At 60.4% G+C, this 18,145-nt stretch overlaps 1 protein-coding gene across 1 annotated transcript in view; it reads right to left on the bottom strand.

Moving 5' to 3' along the window:
* Positions 1-2,367: 2,367 nt before the first annotated feature.
* Positions 2,368-18,145, bottom strand: part of LRP1 (LDL receptor related protein 1) — an 84,448-nt gene continuing 68,670 nt past the window's right edge. The window contains exons 56-89 of the mRNA XM_024256754.3: positions 17,687-17,870; positions 17,458-17,543; positions 17,178-17,297; positions 16,499-16,686; positions 16,172-16,377; positions 15,458-15,646; positions 14,833-14,981; positions 14,323-14,416; positions 14,043-14,159; positions 13,705-13,824; positions 13,239-13,361; positions 12,953-13,078; positions 12,321-12,437; positions 11,571-11,677; positions 11,337-11,469; positions 10,370-10,489; positions 10,150-10,272; positions 9,651-9,791; positions 9,415-9,549; positions 9,223-9,342; positions 8,158-8,426; positions 6,859-7,037; positions 6,259-6,365; positions 5,875-5,991; positions 5,206-5,382; positions 4,905-5,045; positions 4,594-4,767; positions 4,195-4,356; positions 3,724-3,898; positions 3,486-3,587; positions 3,260-3,324; positions 3,057-3,147; positions 2,813-2,957; positions 2,368-2,659 (exon numbers count right to left, since the gene is read on the bottom strand). Of these exons, the coding sequence (XP_024112522.2) occupies positions 2,519-2,659; positions 2,813-2,957; positions 3,057-3,147; positions 3,260-3,324; positions 3,486-3,587; positions 3,724-3,898; positions 4,195-4,356; positions 4,594-4,767; positions 4,905-5,045; positions 5,206-5,382; positions 5,875-5,991; positions 6,259-6,365; positions 6,859-7,037; positions 8,158-8,426; positions 9,223-9,342; positions 9,415-9,549; positions 9,651-9,791; positions 10,150-10,272; positions 10,370-10,489; positions 11,337-11,469; positions 11,571-11,677; positions 12,321-12,437; positions 12,953-13,078; positions 13,239-13,361; positions 13,705-13,824; positions 14,043-14,159; positions 14,323-14,416; positions 14,833-14,981; positions 15,458-15,646; positions 16,172-16,377; positions 16,499-16,686; positions 17,178-17,297; positions 17,458-17,543; positions 17,687-17,870 (4,743 nt within the window). The 3' untranslated portion in view covers positions 2,368-2,518. The remainder of the gene's footprint in view (positions 2,660-2,812; positions 2,958-3,056; positions 3,148-3,259; positions 3,325-3,485; positions 3,588-3,723; positions 3,899-4,194; positions 4,357-4,593; positions 4,768-4,904; positions 5,046-5,205; positions 5,383-5,874; positions 5,992-6,258; positions 6,366-6,858; positions 7,038-8,157; positions 8,427-9,222; positions 9,343-9,414; positions 9,550-9,650; positions 9,792-10,149; positions 10,273-10,369; positions 10,490-11,336; positions 11,470-11,570; positions 11,678-12,320; positions 12,438-12,952; positions 13,079-13,238; positions 13,362-13,704; positions 13,825-14,042; positions 14,160-14,322; positions 14,417-14,832; positions 14,982-15,457; positions 15,647-16,171; positions 16,378-16,498; positions 16,687-17,177; positions 17,298-17,457; positions 17,544-17,686; positions 17,871-18,145) is intronic.

Below are 18,145 nucleotides of genomic sequence, written 5' to 3'. Positions count from 1 at the left end.
CTGGCACAAACACAAGTGCAAACACACACATGCACACTACTCGCCCTGTCTCTGGGTCTTTGCCTCTGTCCCCATCTCTCCGCCTCTGGGTCTCTGCCTCTCATTCGGTATCAGCTTCTGTCCCTGGTTCTCAGCCTCTGTCCCTGGTTCTTCCCATCTCTCAGGCCGAAGTGAGGGCTTCCCACCTGCCTCCCGGGTGGGTAGTTTGAGAAACTGCCTCCTGGTGGACCCTCTCCTAGCAGGTCCTGACGGGCGGAGTGGGGGATGCTGACTGGAGGGGTATGCCTTCCAAGCTGCAGCGGGGGTCCCTTGTCGCTCTGCCCAGGATCTTGAGGTGACAGGCAGAGATCAGTGGCTCCCGGGGGGCACCAGATGCACCGCTGGCAAAGGGGCAGGGGTGGGGCTGGTGGTGGTGGGAGCGGGCAGGCGCTGGGGGAGGGAGGGGAGCCGGCTGGCAGAGGGTGGAGGGGTGTGGCAAAATAGCCGGAGGGAAGGAAGCGAGAGGCTGGGCTGGGGTCCCCCGAAGGTGCATAATGAGTGCTGAGGCGGGGGCTGTGTGGGGCTTCAGGATAGGCAGTGCTGCAGGAGTACAGACACCACCTGGTGGCCAGATTGGGACACAGACCTCCTACTCGGCAACCACGGATTCTGTTTCCCCGCAGAGTTGCCCATCCAGGGCCCTTGGGAAGGCAGGGGAGGATCTCAGAGTTGGCTTGGAGGATGAGGTTGGAGAGGGCTTCTCAAGGCTAAGAAGGGAAGGGGAGGGCTCCTCTTTCCACAGGTGCCTAGACTTGTAGCTTCCCCAAGGCAGAAGGAAGCCTGGGAGGAATCTCCTGGAGTTGAACCAGTGAGGGAGGAGGAATGAAAGGCAGCACTCCCCGATTGGGAGTTGGGTAAGGGATCTTCAGACATTTGCAGCCACCCTCCCTGAGCTCATATTTGCTGTCCTGGGGCTCAAACCCTCTCTAGTCCTGGGCAGTGTAAACTGTGCAACTTTCTGCAAGAAGTTCCCCCTCTAGGCAGCGGTTGAAATGGACTTGGACACCTTTGATTGACAGTTTTTTCCTGTTACCCCTTGGAATGACTGAAATGATTGGTGAGCTGGAGCTGCTGGGGGCCTAGCAAACTGGTCTTCCCAGCTCTCCTTCACCGCAGGAGACACCTGGCTCTGGAATGCAGCATTTTACTTCGCATTTGATTCATTAGTCTCCACAAAGTGAGATGTCAATGCTTCAAGAGCAGACTCAGGCAGAGAGAACCGCATGGGAGCACCCTGAAGGATGAGAAAGCCTTCGCAGCCTCAGTGTGTTCACTTCTTATAGTGGGGCTTCTCACTGTGGGAGATCATTTTGGGTAGGGGGGTAGTGTCTGGTAGAAGTGAACGCAGAGAAACAGATCTGAGTTAGTGTCCTAGAGCCAGAGGGAACACAAAATCCGGAGACTCGAAGTTACGGCTGAAGGTCACACAGCCAGGAGAAGCAGATCTTCCATGTCAAGTCCAGTGCCACCCGCTTCCCGGGCACAGCAAGATGGAGAGGGAAAGGACCCTGGGAGAAGGGCACTGAAAACCACGCGCCAGCCTGCCTCCAGCACGGGGCAGGTCTCCCTCTGGTGGCCGAAGCAGGAAAGCGCAGCCTCAGCTCCCAGCGTCTCTCACACACAGGCGGACACCAGCGGCTTTTTTTCTTTCTTTTTTTTTTTTGGCCTTTTTTTTTTTTTTTTTTTTTTTTTACAATTTTATTTATAACAATATCTGTGTTATTTAGTTGTAAAGGAATTCAGCAAAAATTATTAAAACGTTCACGTCCCCAAAACGGGGCTGCCAGCTTTCCCTTCCTGGGTGTGGCCCACCTCCTTGGTGTCCCCAGGGGAGGGGAGGCTGGGGGCATGTTTACCAGAGGAAGTCTCCAGCCCTGGGAACCTCGGTGGGGGCCCTGGAGACAGGGAGGGCCGGTCTGGGAGGGGGGTTGAGCACGGCCATCTCATAGGTGCCCCCTGGAGTCGGGGCTGGGCTTTGGGGTGGCCTCCCCCAAGAACTAAAACACTCCGTCCTTTCCTGCCTACCTCACCCAGAGCCACATCTTCCAGACAGGGGCAGCAAAGAACTCTCCCTTTCCAGAATTAGCCCTCAGGGAGCTGTGGGAGCGGGCAAGCAGGGATAGGGGCGAGAGGGGAGAGCCTTGGCAAAGTGTCTTATACAGGGAGGGGGAGGCTGCACCACCAGCTCTCCCAGTGGGGTGCGTTCTGGTGGGAGGGTAGGAGGTGCAGCCCCGAGCCCTCCCTGCCTGTCTCCCTGAAGGCAGCATGGGGGTGCCGAGGAGCAGGCAGGGAGGGGATGGAGAAATAATACTGTGCTCGCTTACCGGCTTGCTCGCTCACATATAAAACGTAATTCCTTCATTTTTACATTTATACATCCGGCGGGACCAGGGAAGGGCTGGCTGGGGAGGGGCTCACTGAAGGACTTCACTGGCAGGGGGCAGGAGGCTTTCTGGGGGCAGTCCGACGGGGCAGGGCCCTATGCCAAGGGGTCCCCTATCTCGTCCTCAGGGCCCCGGCCCAGGAGTTCTCGCTTCTCGTCCGTGCTGGCCAGGGAGTGGCGACTGCCGTGGCCCCCCATGTAGAGTGTGGCATACACGGGGTTGGTGAAGTTGGTGGGCTGCAGGGTGACAGAGGGTTCAGGTAGGGCTCAGGAGCTGGGCCTGTAGCCCAGGTCACCCCACCCCCACCTCCGTCCCTCACCTAACCCAACACCTTTGGTTAGGCCACCCACGGCCTCTTGGCCCTCGACCCTGCCCGCCTCCCAGCCCACCTTGTCAGGGTCCAGGGCAAAGTCGGCATCCAGTAGGCCTCCCACGTCATCAGGCTCTCCGCCTTCGTACATCTTGTAGGTGGGGTTTCCAATCTCCACGTTCATGGCCCCGTTGGTCATCCGTTGGTGCTGGAAGCCCTTAGCCCTGGGGAGAGGCAGGAGTATAAGGAGACAGAGATTATTGGGCGGGAAGGCTAGGATGGCAAAATAATGACCAGAATGTTCCAGATTCCCTGTGACTCACCCTTGGACTCGCCGCTTATACCAGAATACCACTCCGGCCACCAGAAGCAGCAGCAGCAGCAACAGCAGAGGGATTAGGATGGAGGCTATATCTGGAGGGAAGAGGTGGGACACTGAGTCACCAAGGCTCAGGGAAGCAGGAGGCACACGGTCCCCCTGCTCTAGGTCCTGGTGGCCCTGCCTGCCCCAACCCCTGCCACCTACGTCCTGGCTGCTGCTGGCTGAAGACATGCTCCTCACACCGGGGCCCTGTCATGTGGGGTGGGCACCTGCAGAAAGGAGGGACACGGCTGAGTAGGCATAACCTCCATAGCCACTGCTGCCAGGGAAACGGGGCGGGGGGTGGGCACTGAGGCCTGACGGTCCTCCTGCTCAAATCTGGGGAAGGGAGGGATGATCTATGCCTGGGTGAAGCCCGGGCCCAACTCACTGGCACTCAGGCATCATTTTGCTGTTCATGGTACAGGAGCCGCCATTGCTGCAGTGGCCGACGCAGGTCAGACAGCTGGGGGCCACCCGGCCGTCCGTGCAGCTGCAGGAAGGAATCAGAGGCTGGGGCTGGGGCTGGCAGAGGTGTGCCTGGGATGCTGAGGAAGGGAGGGGCAGGGCAGGGCTAGGACAGGGCAGGGGCCAGGCTGGGTGGAACTGTGGAGGAGGGCCCCACTCACTTGCAGGTGACATCCCCACTCTGCTTGTTGACCACACAGGCCCCTTCGAGACAGCGGCTGCACTTGTTCACCTCACACCTCGGTCCCTCAAAGTAGGCAGTGCAGCGGCATTGTCGGGAGCCATCAGCAGCCATCTGGCATGTGCCAAAGTTCTCACAGTAGCCAGAGCACTGCCCTGTGGTTGGGGAGAGAGAGAAGTGCCTCAAGCCCCACCCTCATGAGGGCTCTCCATAGGTTGAACAGAGCTTTTCTGTTTGCATGATCTTGGTGCCGGGGGCGCACTGCCTCAGGGGAAGTGTGCCAGCACCTTTGTGGGGAAGCGCCAGCAGCTTGGGCCTGGCTCAGCTGCGTAAGGCCTCCTTTCCTGAACTTGCCCCTGTGGGTCCCAGGCACAGGTTGAACATCACCCCATGCTCTGGGGTCCCCCGTCACCCTCCCGCCTGCCCTGGGGCCCAGGGATGGCTCACTCACGGTACTGGCAGCGGTCGCCCAGGAAGCCGGGTAGGCATCGGCACTGGGGCTGGTTGCCCTGGTTGACAGTGCAGGTGCTGTTGTTGGCACAGTAGCCCGCACACACCTGCTGGGTGCATTTGGGGCCCGTGAAGCCTGTGGGGCACCGGCACGTGGGCATGCCTGGTGGGAGAGGATGTGTGAGCGGGACTGTGGCCCTCGGGACCACCTGGCCCTATAGCAGAGGAATGGGCTGGGGGGACCTGGGCGAGAGGCAGAGACTGGAGTGACTGGATGCTGGGTTGTGGAAAGGAGGCTGGAGGCGAGGCAGGGGCTGGGCATTTGCCTGAGGTGGGGTGGTGGGTGGTGGGGCTGGGGCCCAGGGGCAAGGAGCAGGCGTGGCAGGACGAGGGGGCATACCAGAGGGGGAGGCAGCACAGGTGCCCCCATTGCGACAGTGCTCCCAGCACTGGTCCAGTTCACACTTGTCACCCGTGTAGCGGGGTTGGCAGCGGCACTTGGGCTGCCTCCGTGCATTGAGGAAACAGCTGCCACCGTTGAAGCACTGCAGGTTACAGGTTCCAGGCCGGGGAGCTGCAGGAAGGGCCCGTCAAGGGGCAGAGCCAGGGGAATGCGAGGAGAGGGACAGGCAACAAGGTCAGGGGAAGTCAGGAGCCACGGGAAGGAGATGGTCCTGGGGCATGGCTGGGTCTGGGAGGGCATGAGCGTACCATCTGGGGGGGGCGTTGGAGAGGGCACAGGCACACATGTGCCGTTGTCCAGCCGCTTCCCATTGGGACAGGTGCAGACAGGCCCACTGGGGCTCAGCAGGCAGAGCCACTCACATTTCTTGCGGTCACATGGGTTGGTCACTGCAGGTATGGGTGGGGTGGGGAGGATGCTGAACAGGACCCTTCTCTGAGCCCTGTGAGCCCAGGGTGACCCCCTCTCCACCAGGTCCCAAGGCCACAGCTTGGAGACTCAATACCCACAGGCCTCCCTTCCCCAGCCCAGGCTCCCCTCCGCCCCCACCTTCGGGCTGCTTGTGCTGATGGTACAGGACCACGTCAGAGGCGTGGCTCAGGCCCCCTGTCAGGTTGACCAAGGGGCTGTGGCCAAACTTATGGATCTTGAAGACACGATTATTGATGTAGGTGACACCATAGATGTAATCCTCAAAGACGTCGATGCTGAAGGGGTGACTTAGGCCTGGGGGAGGAGGTGGAGTCAGAGGGGACCTGAGGGGCACTCAGGCCCTGGCCATGCTGTCCAAGACACTGGCACCCGTGGCTCCCAGACACCTCAAACTCAACACATCCAGACCAAATTCTCCCTCCCCACACCTGTTCCTCCTCCTGTGGCCACTACTGGCAAAAGGTCCCATCACCCCCAGACTTCTGGGGTCATTCATGGCTGACTTCTATTCCTTCTCCCCCAATTTGCTACGTTCCTGATGTACCTATGCTGCCTCCATGCAACCCAACCAATGAATGGACAAGTAGGCCAGAGGGTCAGGGTGGGTCTCAGGCCTGCAAGGCTGGTTCAGGGGGAGGCCAGCTGGAGAGGCCTGGAAGGCGCTACAGCATTGCTGGGGGTCAGTGACAAAGGATGGGAGGCATTGAAGTGAGGCCTTTGGCTCAGTAGGGAGGATGGCAAGGCTGGGGACAGGGCTGGGGACTGCGACTGCTGCCAGGCTCTGACCTCGTTTGCTGTCAGCAGCCACAATGGGGTCCGTGCCATTGAGCCGGATGCTGCCGATGACTGAGAGCTTGGCGTCTGCCCAGTACAGCCGTTCATTGTGATAATCCACGGCCAGGCCTGGGGAGGGAGAGAGCACTGTGAGAGCTTGGCCTCCCCAACCCAGGCTCGGGGTGGAAAGAACTGCCTCTATGCCTGGGACAGCTCCACCCTGTTCATACGCCACTCACAGTCACCTCTTCCAGGAAAAGCCTCCACGGCCAATCTGCCCTGCCCCAGTCCAAGCCCCATCCCATCCCTTGCTTTTGTGTGACTTCAGCAGCAGCTGGGCTCTGCGAGCCAGGCCCCCTCCACACCCCTGTCCCTCCTGCACCCTGCCCCACAAACCTGTGGGCCACTGAATGTTGTCCTGCACCAGTGTCTCCCGAAGCGTCCCATCCATCGCTGCCGTCTCAATCTTGGGGTGGTTGCCCCAGTCTGACCAGTACATGGTGCTGGGGAGGGAGAAGGGGTGAGTGTGGGCAGGCCGGAGGGCCAGAGGAGGCAGGCCCAGGCAGGACACCGGCTTCTTGGTCTGGGCACAGGGACTGCTGGGGACTGGGAGGAGGGCGTTCTGTCCTTCTACAGAGAAGCAGGAGGGAGTCCGCTTCTGAGCAGGTTGAGGGGCTTTTCCTCTAAAACCACAGTGTGCTCATTCAGAGCCACCGACGCTGGCAGAGCTGTTCCCCAGGGCAGAGTGTGGCTGTGCACGACAGCCGGCCAAGCAGAGGTCAGGTCCCTGCCCGAGCAGGCCCAGCTGTGGGCCCTGGGCAGAGGCAGCATGGGGAGGGCCAGGCAGGGGTGGCCAAGAAGACCCAAGGGCCTGAAAAGGACTCTGTCCTCAGGCTGGCCTGGGAGGGAAGGGCACGCCTGTGGGTGCAGCCCCCAACCCTGTCCCGGGGCTTCCTACCACCAGCCCAGAGACTTCCCCCCAGGGCCCTTGCCCACCCCCTCAGTGGGTCCACCACAATGGCGTGGGGCTCGTCAATCATGCCCGAGATGAGCGTCTTGCGGTTCTCGCCCTTCATCTGCGCCACCTCAATCACATCTCGGCCCGAGTCGGTCCAGTACACGTTCCCGGCCACCCAGTCGATGGCGATGCCTCTGGGCATCTTCAGCCCTGAAATCTGAATGGAAGCCACAGGTTCAGGGGCCACCACTTTGTCTTCCTGCCATTATCCTCCCACCACCACTCTGCCAGCCTGCTGGAACGTCACCCCAGGCTCACAGCCAGGCCCCTGGCTTTAAAGAGATTCAACCGGCATGGAGCTTATGCGCCAGACTCGCAGCTCTCACACGTGGCTGGTGAGCCCTCCCTGAAGCCTGTGCGATGGCGATGATCACCTAATTTTATTGATACACAAAGTAAAACCCAAAGAGGTTAAATGAGGCAGCTAAGACGTACACAGTGGGTGGTGGCAACGATGGAGGATTGGTGCCAGAGGGCTGTCTGCCTGCCCATCGTGCCCTGTGCCCTGGGCTGCCTGCAGCACAGCCAGCTGCCTACCATTCCCGCTGCTCTGTCTTCCCGCTGGCCATGCCTCAGAACACAATCCTAAGACTGCCCCCTACCCCACTCTCACCCTTTGCCCTTTGCACTGCCCTTTTCTTTTCTTTTTCTTTTTTTTTTTTTTGAGACGGAGTCTCGCTCTATCATCCAGGCTGGAGTGCAGTGCTATTCTGCAACCTTGGTGCCACTGCAACCGAGTGGCACTCGGCTCACTGCAACTTCCACCTTCCGGGTTCAAGGGATTCTCCTGCTTCAGCCTCCCGAGTAGCTGGGATTACAGGCGCCCGCCACCATGCCTGGCTAATCTTTGTATTTTTATTTTATTTTATTATTATTTTATTTATTTATTTATTTATTTATTTATTTATTTTGAGACCGAGTCTCACTCTCTCACCCAGGCTGGAGTGCAGTGGCGCGATCTCGGCTCACTGCAAGCTCCGCCTCCCAGGTTCACGCCATTCTCCTGCCCCAGCTTCCCAAGTAGCTGGGACTACAGGCGCCCGCCACCATGCCCGGCTAATTTTTTTGTATTTTTTAATAGAGATGGGGTTTCACCGTGTTAGCCAGGTTGGTCTGGATCTCCTGACCTGGTGATCCACCCACCTCTGCCTCCCAAAGTGCTGGGATTACAGGCGTGAGCCACTGTGCCCAGCCAGCACTGCCCTTTTCAAATCCTGTTCTGAACCACCTGCTCTATGGAGGTCTTCCACTCCATCCACGCCAGGTTGGGCACTCACGTTGAGGTGGGTGACACCCCGGTCAATCTGTCGCCGGTGGCGGTTGGAAGTGGTAGGAGGCGCAGCAGGTGGCAGGCTGCGGTAGGAGATGGTGCCCGTGTGCCAGTTGGTCCAATAGACACGGCCAGCCTTGACATGGACATCCATGGCATCAATGCGGACACTCTCGTCACCCTGGAATGCCTGCTCATAAGCCGAATGGGGGTGCCCGGGGAACAGACTGCGGATCTCATTGTCATCAGCGATGTACAGGACCTGGTACTCAGAGCCTGGAGAAGCAAGAGGCCAGGGCTGGGGCTGTGGGATGCAGGTGTGCACCCCACCCAGCTCAGCTCCTTTCACGTGAACAGTGTCCTCTCTCCTGGTAGGACCATCTGCTCCAGCCAGAAGCTGCTGCTTACCCTCCCTGCTCAGGGTTGCAGGCTCCAACCTCAGCCTCTGGACCTCCTCCTCTCCTCCCCTGAGCTGATCCACTGTGACCTGCTCCTTTCAGTCAGAAAGCTGTCCCTGCCCCTCCAGACCCAGAGATTTCCGCCTCCTCACGGCTGCTGGATGGCATCACCACGCTCTCTGCTACAAACTGCCTGGCACATGCTCGGGGGTGCATAGGCACATGGGGTGTGTGTGCTTGGCATGGAGCATGTGGGTGTGCATGGGAGTGCATGGTGGGGGTGTATGTGTGCCAGGGGTGTGTGTGAATGTCTGTGTACAGGCATGTGGAAGGCACAGGTGGGCATCAAAGCGTGTGGGGAATGTGCAGGTGAGGCCCCCATGACTGAGTGTGCAATGCGTGTCTGAGTGTGCTCTCGTCCTGGCAGTGGTGGGTGAGGAGGTGTGTGTGCAATTCAGAGCACTGCCACACCCCAGACTCCTTCAGTCAGCCAGCCCCAGGACCTGCCCCCGCTGCTGGGCCAGCACTGTGCTCAGGCAGCTGCATCTATGAGTCTGGGGCTTCCTGTCTGGGCAAGATGTCCGCAGGAAGACATTCCATTCCAAGTCGGCCCCATTTGATTTCCCAGTCGCCCTGCCCCACCCAGCCTTTCTGCCCTCTGGCGGCTCCAGCACCTTCAGCCTTGCAGGTGTTGTGCGTCTTCATGAAGTTCCGAGCGCAGCTGCAGAGGTGGCCGCCCTTGGTGTTGTTGCAGAGCTGGGAGCAGGTGCCGAAGCGCAGGCACTCGTTGATGTCTAAGGGTTACAGGGAGGGTCATGGGAGTCCACAGTTGGGGTGTCCGCCCCTGCTCTGCCCCGCTTTCCTACCTTGGCATCCGGGCTGGCCGGGCACGGTGTGGAAGCCCGAGCGGCAGGCACAGTAGGCCGCTTTCTCGGTGCGCACGCAGCGTGCCTCGTCCCCACAGATGCTGGCGTTGGTGGCGCAGCTGGTCAGCTTGGGGTCTGTGGGGGACAGAGAGTAGATGCCCTCCCTTGAGCCACCCCAGGCCAGGGCTTGGCTCTCCCCCCTCCCCACCGGCGTCCGGTCCGCTGCCGGGCCTCACCGATGCTGCAGTCCTCCTCGTCAGAGCCATCCCCGCAGTCATCGAACATGTTGCAGCGCAGGGAGGAGGAGAGGCAGCGCTGGTTCCGGCACAGAAACTCCTTCTTGTCTTTGCAGTGGGTGGTCTGGGCTGTGGGGGGCTCTGAGGAGGGCAGAGGCTTTAGGCCCTAGGTATTCACCCCTGCCTCCTCCTCCCACGGCAGCCCCATAGATAACAGTGGCTCCCAACTCCTAAGTGACAAGGCTTGCAGGGGGAGCAGGTCAAACATTCGGGTTCCCAGCCCCACCTCCAAGACCTAAGGCATCAGGCAGCCCCCAGAGCCTTCCCCAGGGGCTTCTCTTTCCTAACGAAGAGCCCCCAGGCTCCTAGCAATGGATCCTCCCCTTCCTGGGCAAGTCCTCCTGGTTAACCCTAACCCCAGTGCGGCTCCTACGAGACCCACACTCACCCCACTGTGCACTACCCGCCCCTGCAGGCCTCTCGTAGGCCCCCTGCTCACCACAGTCCTCTTCATCAGTCCCATCCCCACAGTTGTCCATGCCGTCGCACTGGCGCCCGATCCACAGACAGACGCGGTCATTCTTGCAACGGAAGGGCCGGTTGGGAGGGCACACGAACCGGGCTGCGGCAGCCAGGGGGACACAGAGCCAGAATCAGTCTTGGGAGTGGGGGTGGTTGCTGGCCACTGGGGAGCCCGGGAGCCCCGCCCCAAATCTCACCACACTCCTCGGGGTTCTCATCTGAGTTGTCCCCACAGTCATCCTCGCCATCACACTTCCAGGCCAGTGGCTTGCACAAGGTGTTGTTGCACTGGAACTCGTCCAGGGGGCAGGTCCGCACTGGTGCCAGGGGGAGCCAAGAGATGGAATGAGCCATGAGCCCACCCAGACCCTTGTCTCCACAGGTGGGGGTTCCAGGCTCAGAGGGGTCACCAGGCAAGCAGTGGCACAGCCAAATTGGAACCAGGCCTCTTAATTTTCTACTTGGTGGGGCCAAACTGCCTCCTCTGGTATTTGGGGGAGAAGAGGCCATTTTTCAGGGGTGTCTGGAGGAGTTCAGAGGGCACTCCTTCTCTGGTATGTGGCAAGGCACTGTGCTGTGTAGTTCCACAGTGGGGACGTGGGAACAGCACTGGGCTGGGAACGGAAGACCAGGTTCCCATCCCTGTGCCTGGCCTACCAAGGCAGAGCCAAGACATCTGCCCGCACAGCTGGATTTCCGCTCCAAGCTCCAGTCTTTTCTCACCCCGGGCTTCACCTGACCCCTCTGTGCTGCAGAGCCCAGGTAGGTCAGCGAGGGACAGGCACTGTCTCACTGCCCCCAGGAAGCGAAAATAGGCAGGGCTTTTCTTCTTGGGGTAGCAGGCTGACTCGGAGGGACTTGTGGTGTGGGGCCTAGATGGGCACAGCCCTCAGGGTTTGCTGGATTTCAGCTCAACTGGTCCCCTAGACTAGGGGGCATTGAGCTGGGCACAACCCACACAAAAATGTGTATTCAGGGGCCCTGCGTCTTGTTTACCACTACGTCCCTAACACCTATGGCAGTGCCTGGTACATGGTAAATGCTCAATAAATATTTGTTGCATGAAGAATGAATACAGAAGAGAAAGAATGAGTGAATGACTGAGCCATGTGGCGGGGTTGGCAGTAGAGGGAGGACCCAGGGAGACCAAGCCAAGGGGCGCACCGCCAGTGCCGCAGGCCTCCTCGTCGCTGCCGTCCATGCAGTCGGCGTCTGCGTCACAGCGCCAGCGCAGGGGGATGCAGTGGCCGCTCTTGCACTGGAACTGGTCCATGTCACAGCGGGGGGTGCAGTCTTTCTGTGGGCATGGGCACAGGCAGCCGGTCAGCTCTCAGCACCCCCCAAGCCCTGCCTGAACTCCTCTGAGGCCATCTCCTTCCTTCTCATCTCCCTGCCCACCTCGTCCGAGCCGTCCGCGCAGTCGTGGTCTCCATCGCATTTCCAGCGCCCCGCGATGCAGCGGCCATTGGCACAGGAGAACTCACTCTCGGAGCAGGGTCGAGGGGCTGGGAAGGACAGGGGGAGACAGGCCCAGGAGGGTGGGCACAAGGACTCCAGGCCTCAGTAGTGGCACAGTCCCGAGCCCAAGGCCCATCCCCGTGTCTCTGAAGGCCACAGCTGACTGACCCAGATGCCGAGCCAGTCCTGGCAGAGCCCACTGGCTGCCCCTATGGAACAGCTGGGCACAGGCGGGCTCACACTTACCCCATGGGACAGACACCAGAGAGGGCACAGGTCCCTGGCCTTGCCCTCAGGACAGACTGTGTTTGGGGAGGGGAGCGGGGGCAAGACCACTGAGACAAGCACCAGGGTTTGGGTAGAGGTCAATCAAGGATGATGGGTAGAGGCACGGCACAGGGACGGGGGGCTCTGGGACAGAGGTGGGGGTATGGTGGGAGCACAGGCACATCAGAGACACCTACCTCTGCAACCCCGAGAGGACAGTGTGAAAATGGAGAGAAACATGAGATGAGGTGAAATGGCACAAACTCAAATACACGACATGGAGTGGGGTGGGTGAGGAGGGCGGCTCCTGCCCCCGCCCTGGGAGGTGGCCGCCAGCTCTGGCACGGCCTGTGGCAGGAGGGCGGCGCGGCAAGGGCCAGGCCTGGGAGGGGCTCACGCGGGGCTGGGTGGGTGGGGACGTACTGCAGCTCTCTTCATCGGAGTTGTCACCGCAATCGTTGTCGTAGTCGCACTGCCAGCGGCCAGGCACGCAGCGGTTGTTCTTGCAGCGGAACTGGTATGGCTCACAGGTGCGTTCATCTGGAGGAGGCAAGTGTCAGGGCAGTCAGGGACAGGGCTGGGGCAGACATTAGGGTCCAAGCAGGCATGGTCAGGCTGGCCTGGTAGGGAGGGTGGGCATCCCAGCTTGGGAAGGGTCAGCCGCGGGGAGCCCAGGTGGTGTTTTGAGATGTGGGGTCTATAAGGAGGTTTGGGGACAGGAGACATGGTTGGGGGGGTGTGTGTGGGCAGCTGCCTTGGGGAGGAGATGAACAGATCCCATAGGGTGGGCAGGGAAAACTCCACACAGGTATGTGTGGATGAGGCGTGGGCAGGGGCAGGGATAGGGAAACTGGGAGACATGGGGCATGGATGGATGTGGGGAAGTGAGCTCCAGCCAGGCCTCCTTCCCCAGCCCCACAGCAGGCCCAGGAAGCCCAGCAGCAGGGCCACGCCAAGACCGGTGAGCAGGCGGCCCCCAGCCCTCCGCCTGCCAGGGGCGCCATGCCTCCCACCCAGGTAGACGGTCTTCCTCCTGGAGTGGGGTCTCGGCTCACCACACTCTTCCTTGGGCTCATCCGAGCCATCCCCACAGTCATCCTCTCCGTCACACTTCCAACGCGCTGGGATGCAGCGGCCCGAATCCTTGCAGCGGAACTCGTCCACACCACAGGTCATCTGGGCTGCAAGCGGATGGGCATGGGGTGAGGATGAGACTCCTTCCAGGAGTGTGCTGGGAGGGTGGGGAGGGTGAGGGAGCGGCCACTGAGGGGGTCACACGTCGGGGTGGTGTGAGCAGCAGACACTGGGGAGGGAAGCTGGGCTCCAGGCCAGGCAACTCACTGCAGTTGGCGGGCTCATCACTGCCATCCACACAGTCATTGTCCCGGTCGCAGACCCAGACCCGGGGTATGCACCGTTTGGTAATGGAGCACTGGAACTGGTTGGGGGCGCAGGTCACCTCGGCTGCAGGGCGGGCAAGAGAATGAGGGCCCTCCCTTACACCTGCCACTCCAGTTCACCATCACCGTCTTCTCCCTCTTCCAAGCCCTGGCCTTGGTCCTGCCAGCAACTTCTTTGGAGGAAGGAACAGTTTATCCCCAGTTTTGGTGCTTTTTGTTTTCTGGATCTCTATGTCTGTATATCATGCATGATGATTTTTATGAGCAAAGCAAGTTACACCCAATATAATTTGTATTGCCCATCTACTAAAGCTATTTGAGAGCCTCTCAAAGCTGTGGGGAGATTCTGCCTGCCCTGCCTCCGTGTCATCTCCCACCACCGCCCCACCACCACCTCCGACACTCACGGCAGTCCCTCTCATCCTCCCCATCTCCGCAGTTGTCCTGCCCATTGCAGCGGAAGATGCCAGGAATACAGCGGTTGGTGTTGGTGCATTTGAACTGACTGGGCAAGCAGACGTGGATGTCTGTGGAGGGAGGAGAGGGTGACTCGTGGTGAAGGGAGGACTCAGGGGCAGGGAAAGGGTGCCCATCCCTCAGCAGGGAGGACACAGGCTTGAGCAGCAGGAATCCAGCCTGGAGAGCAAGCTGCCGTGGGCTGCAACTTCCCTGCCCTTGAAAGCCCCAAATCCTGGGGCAGAGAAGATGCTGGGGAAGGAGGGAGGGTGGGCAGGCAGCGCTTTACCACAGTTGGCCTCGTCACTGTTGTCCTGGCAGTCATTGTCGCCATCGCAGATGAAGGCAGGGTTTGTGCAGATACCTGTGGAGCACTGGAACTGTCCGGGCCGGCACTTGAACTCAGCTGCCAGAGAGGGAGGCTCAGAGTCAGAGCGGCTGGGGTGGACACGGCCAGGTCCACTTGCAGGGCACCACAGCCCCAGCCTCTCCAGTGGCCATTCAAAGCCTCAGGAGTCAGGCCTCCGACACAGCTGGGGTCCCTCCTGTCACCCCCAGCAGGCACTCACGGCAGTCCGGGGGCTCGTCTGAGTGGTCTCCGCAGTCGTCCTCGGTGTCACACTTCCACCAGAAGGGGATGCACTTGTCGTTCTTGCATACAAACTGGAGGGCAGGCGGGGGCAAGAGGGGTTGGTGGGGGTCTGGGGGACTCAGAAGTCTTTCTTTTGAGGGGCTTGGATGTTTCAAAGAAGTTGAGGCAGGGGTCAGGGTGTTATGGGGCAGGTTGGGCTATGGTGAGTGCAGAAAGGCCAGGTATGGGACTGCGTGGGATAGGGTGGGGAAGGCAGCACTGAAGCATGGCGAGGAAGGTCAAGGTTAGGGTGTGGAGGTGTCTGTGTGAGGTGATGGGGGTAAAAGTATTGCTGTGGGGAGACAAGAGGTAGGCAAGAAATGTGGGGGTGTTAGTGTGGGAAAACCAGATGCGTGAGGACATTAGGACAGAGCAGGTGTTGGGGTCCAAGGAGGATTGGGGGGTTGGGGAGCGGGCACTGGTGATGGGGTCTGAGGGACAGCCTCACCTGGCTCGCCGTGCAGTTGGACACACAGGTGCGCCCATCGCTGCCCAGGTAGAAGTTGGTGGGGCAGGCACATTTGTGCCCTCCCCCAGGGGACAGCAGGCACAGGTTGCTGCAGCCACCATTGTTGACCTTGCAGAGGTGATTGGGCACTGCCAGAGAAAACATCGTGAAATGTGGTGACATTTTCTGGCCTACCAAAGACTGCCTCACTCACTCTACCCTGGACAGAGGCGGGTGGGTCTGAACCCTGCCTCTTTTAGGAGGGAGCTGAAGCCGGAGATAGGAAAGGATTCTCTCAAGGTCCCAGGATCAGGCCAGGCCTGAAGGCCAGCTACCCACCTCCTCTGTGCTTCCCTCCCAGGGGCCAGCCTTCCTTCTGGGGGCCCAGCACCCAGATCCTCAACTTGACTGGCCTCAGGGCCTTGCTGCCACCAGACTCCAGGGCTGGATCCAGGTTGGGCTGAAGCTCCCAGGAGCCAGACCATCCCCTGTCTAGACCCTCCTGGAGTCTCCCAGTGTCTGGCCAGGAGGGCGTGGTCAATGCTGGAGAAGGGATGAGCAGGAACTCCCAGGGACCCCGGTGCTTGGCTCACCCTTCGCCTGCTCCCACCCCTTGCCTGCTCACCATCCGGCTGGCGCAGGGCATGGAAGACGTGCAGGTCCATGGGCCGGTGCAGCGTGCTGATGAGGAGCGTTTTGTTGGTGCCCGTGGTCTTGTGGGCTCGGTTGATGGACTTTGTTTCCCAGTCGGTCCAGTAGACGTAGTCCTCAAACAGGGTCAGTGCAAAGATGTGCGGGATGTCCTGGCTCAGCACTGTGGGGCCGAGGGGCAGGCACAGTGCCAGTCAGCCCGAGCTCGGACAGGGTGCCGGCCCACTCCACCTCCTCAAGCCCCACCACCACCCTGAGAGGTGGGTGTCAGCCCCAGTTACAGATGGTTCAGGGGCCCCCCATGGTCTCATAGCTAACAAGTGTCAGAGCTGGAGTTCAAACCTAGACTGCCTCATGGCAAATTCCTGCCCCGCCAGTGTATGGTTCCCCTTGGGAAGTGGGGAGCACTGCAGTTCTCAATCGCAGGCCTCCCACCCCCACCCTCCTAGGGGTCAGTCCTCCAGAAATGTGTATACAAGGGAAGGGCCTCTCCTCTTCCTTCCCAAGGGAGCTAGGTGGTGGCCAGGCTGGGGAAGCTCTGAACCCCACACCCCAGCGAGTGGTGTCCTCAGGCCATATCCTCCGCTTTTTATGTCCACTTTTGTCCCCAAAACTTGATCCCCTGTCGCTTCAGACCTCCATCCCCACAGAGTCTGCTGTGCCTGCACAGCCTCACTGGCACACTGACCAACATGGCGATTAGAGCCATCCAGGCTGGCAAATTCAATGTAGTCCTCGCGGGCGTCGGCCCAGTAGATGCGTTCAGTGACATAGTCCAGCGTAAGGCCGTTGGGCCATGTGATCTTGGTGTCCACGATGACGCTGCGGCTGGACCCATCCATGCCGATGCGGCCGATCAGTGAATGGTCACCCCAGTCTGTCCAGTACAGGTACCTGGCGATGGGTGGGCAGTGAGCCCTGGGAGATCCCGTAACCCATCCCACCAGTGGCCTGCAGGGAGGCTGGGCTTGGATGCTGCTTTCAGGGGCTCCCCCAACCCTCCTCAGCCACATACCCATTCTGCACATCCACCACCAGAGCCCTGGGCTCACGGAGGCCAGAGCTGACCAGCACCGTCCGATAGGCCCCATTGAGCTTGGACACCTCGATGGTGTCCCGGCCTTTGTCGCACCAGTACAGGTTGCCACCCACCCAGTCCACAGCCAGCCCATCGGGGTTGCTGAGGCCTGTACGGTGTAGGACCTGCAAGAAGGGGCAGGGGAGGGAGAGCTCTGGGTGACCTGGGGGAGGACCTGCAAGCCTCTGTGAGGCTCAGCCTCCCCTCATGTAAAATGGGGTAGAGCTCCCTCTGCCAGCTCTGGTGGGAGAACCATGGAGGTAAAATGCCCAGTCCTGGGCCTGACACTGTGTAGGTGTCAGCAGAGGCTCTATGAGAGGGGGCTCTAGGTGAATGGGACCACACCCCAAGCCTCACAGTGCTTGGCCAGACCTCACGGGGAACTTCCTGATGATTAAGGAGACGTGGGGCTGGCAGCGAGGGGAAGGGCAAGAGGAATCTCCTGGTCCTTGCTGTCTGGGCCCAGAGGAGAGTGAGCAGCTAGAACAAGCAGTCATATAGTGACTAGTGGAGTGAGAAGGAAGCAATTTGGGTTGGTGGGGCGGGAAGGAGAGATGATCTGAAAACAGTCATCTGAGGCGGGCCAGTGTCGGTCGCCGAGGGCCGCCCACCTCACCTGCACGTTGCTCCCGTTAAGGTGCATCCTTCGGATCATGCTGCCCTGGGTCGTCACATCTGTCCAGTAGATCATCTGCTCTCGGTAGTCAAAGTCCAAGGCAACGGCATTGTTCAGGCCCTGGATTTGGGGAGGGAGGGAGAGCAGAAGTCAGTTGTGGCAGCAGGGGCCACATTTGCATCTGGGGGAGGGATGGTTGGACCTAAGCGGGGAGACTTGCAGGGGAGGCTGTGCTGGGTCTGGGAGATGGGCACCGGGGAGGAGGGCCTGGGTTTGGTACCTGCTTAAGTAACGTGTAGTTGGACCCGTCCAGGTTGAGCTTGCGCAGGTAGTACCGGTTGGCGAAGATCAGAAACGGTTCCTCGTCTGCAGACAGAGGATCTTGCCTCAGCCCCTGGAACATTCTAGCGGCCCTGGTCTCCTGCCTGTCTGGAGCTCTGCCGCCCGGGTTGTCCCACACAGCCCCTAGCTGCCTGGGTCACCTCATGCCCTCCAAGCGCGCATCTCACCAGTCACAGCCTTGCAGCTGTGGGGGTCGCCGCCGCGGGGTGCGTAGCCCTCCACACACAGACACTTATAGCTGCCATGGGTGTTGATGCAGCGCTGGCTGCAGGGGAAGGTGGTGCTGCACTCGTCCACATCAGCACATGTCCGGCCGTCGTCCTTCAGCCGGAAGCCAGGGCGACAGCGGCACTGCAGGCACAGGGAGCCTTGGGCTGGGCGTGTGGCAGGGTCTGGGCCTCCCACCCTGGAGACCTGGCTCAGAGACTCCAGTTCCCTCTACCTGGCCTCACTAGGGGCAGCAGCACATGGGTACTGAGCCCACCCAGCTAGCCCACAGTGCAGGCCTCCTTCTGTGTGCCCCCGAGTGTCATTTGACACAGCTGCGCATGCCCTGCCCCTGGAAATGTTTTCTTCTCGTGGCTGTTCTCCTGCCTCAGCAGCTGCTCCTTCTCAGGCTCTTCTGC

This window comes from Pongo abelii, chromosome 10, assembly GCF_028885655.2.
Source record: "Pongo abelii isolate AG06213 chromosome 10, NHGRI_mPonAbe1-v2.0_pri, whole genome shotgun sequence".
NCBI lineage: Eukaryota > Metazoa > Chordata > Mammalia > Primates > Hominidae > Pongo > Pongo abelii.
The sequence above is the reverse complement of the archived record's forward strand: the minus strand, read 5'-3'. Positions and strand labels throughout refer to the sequence as shown.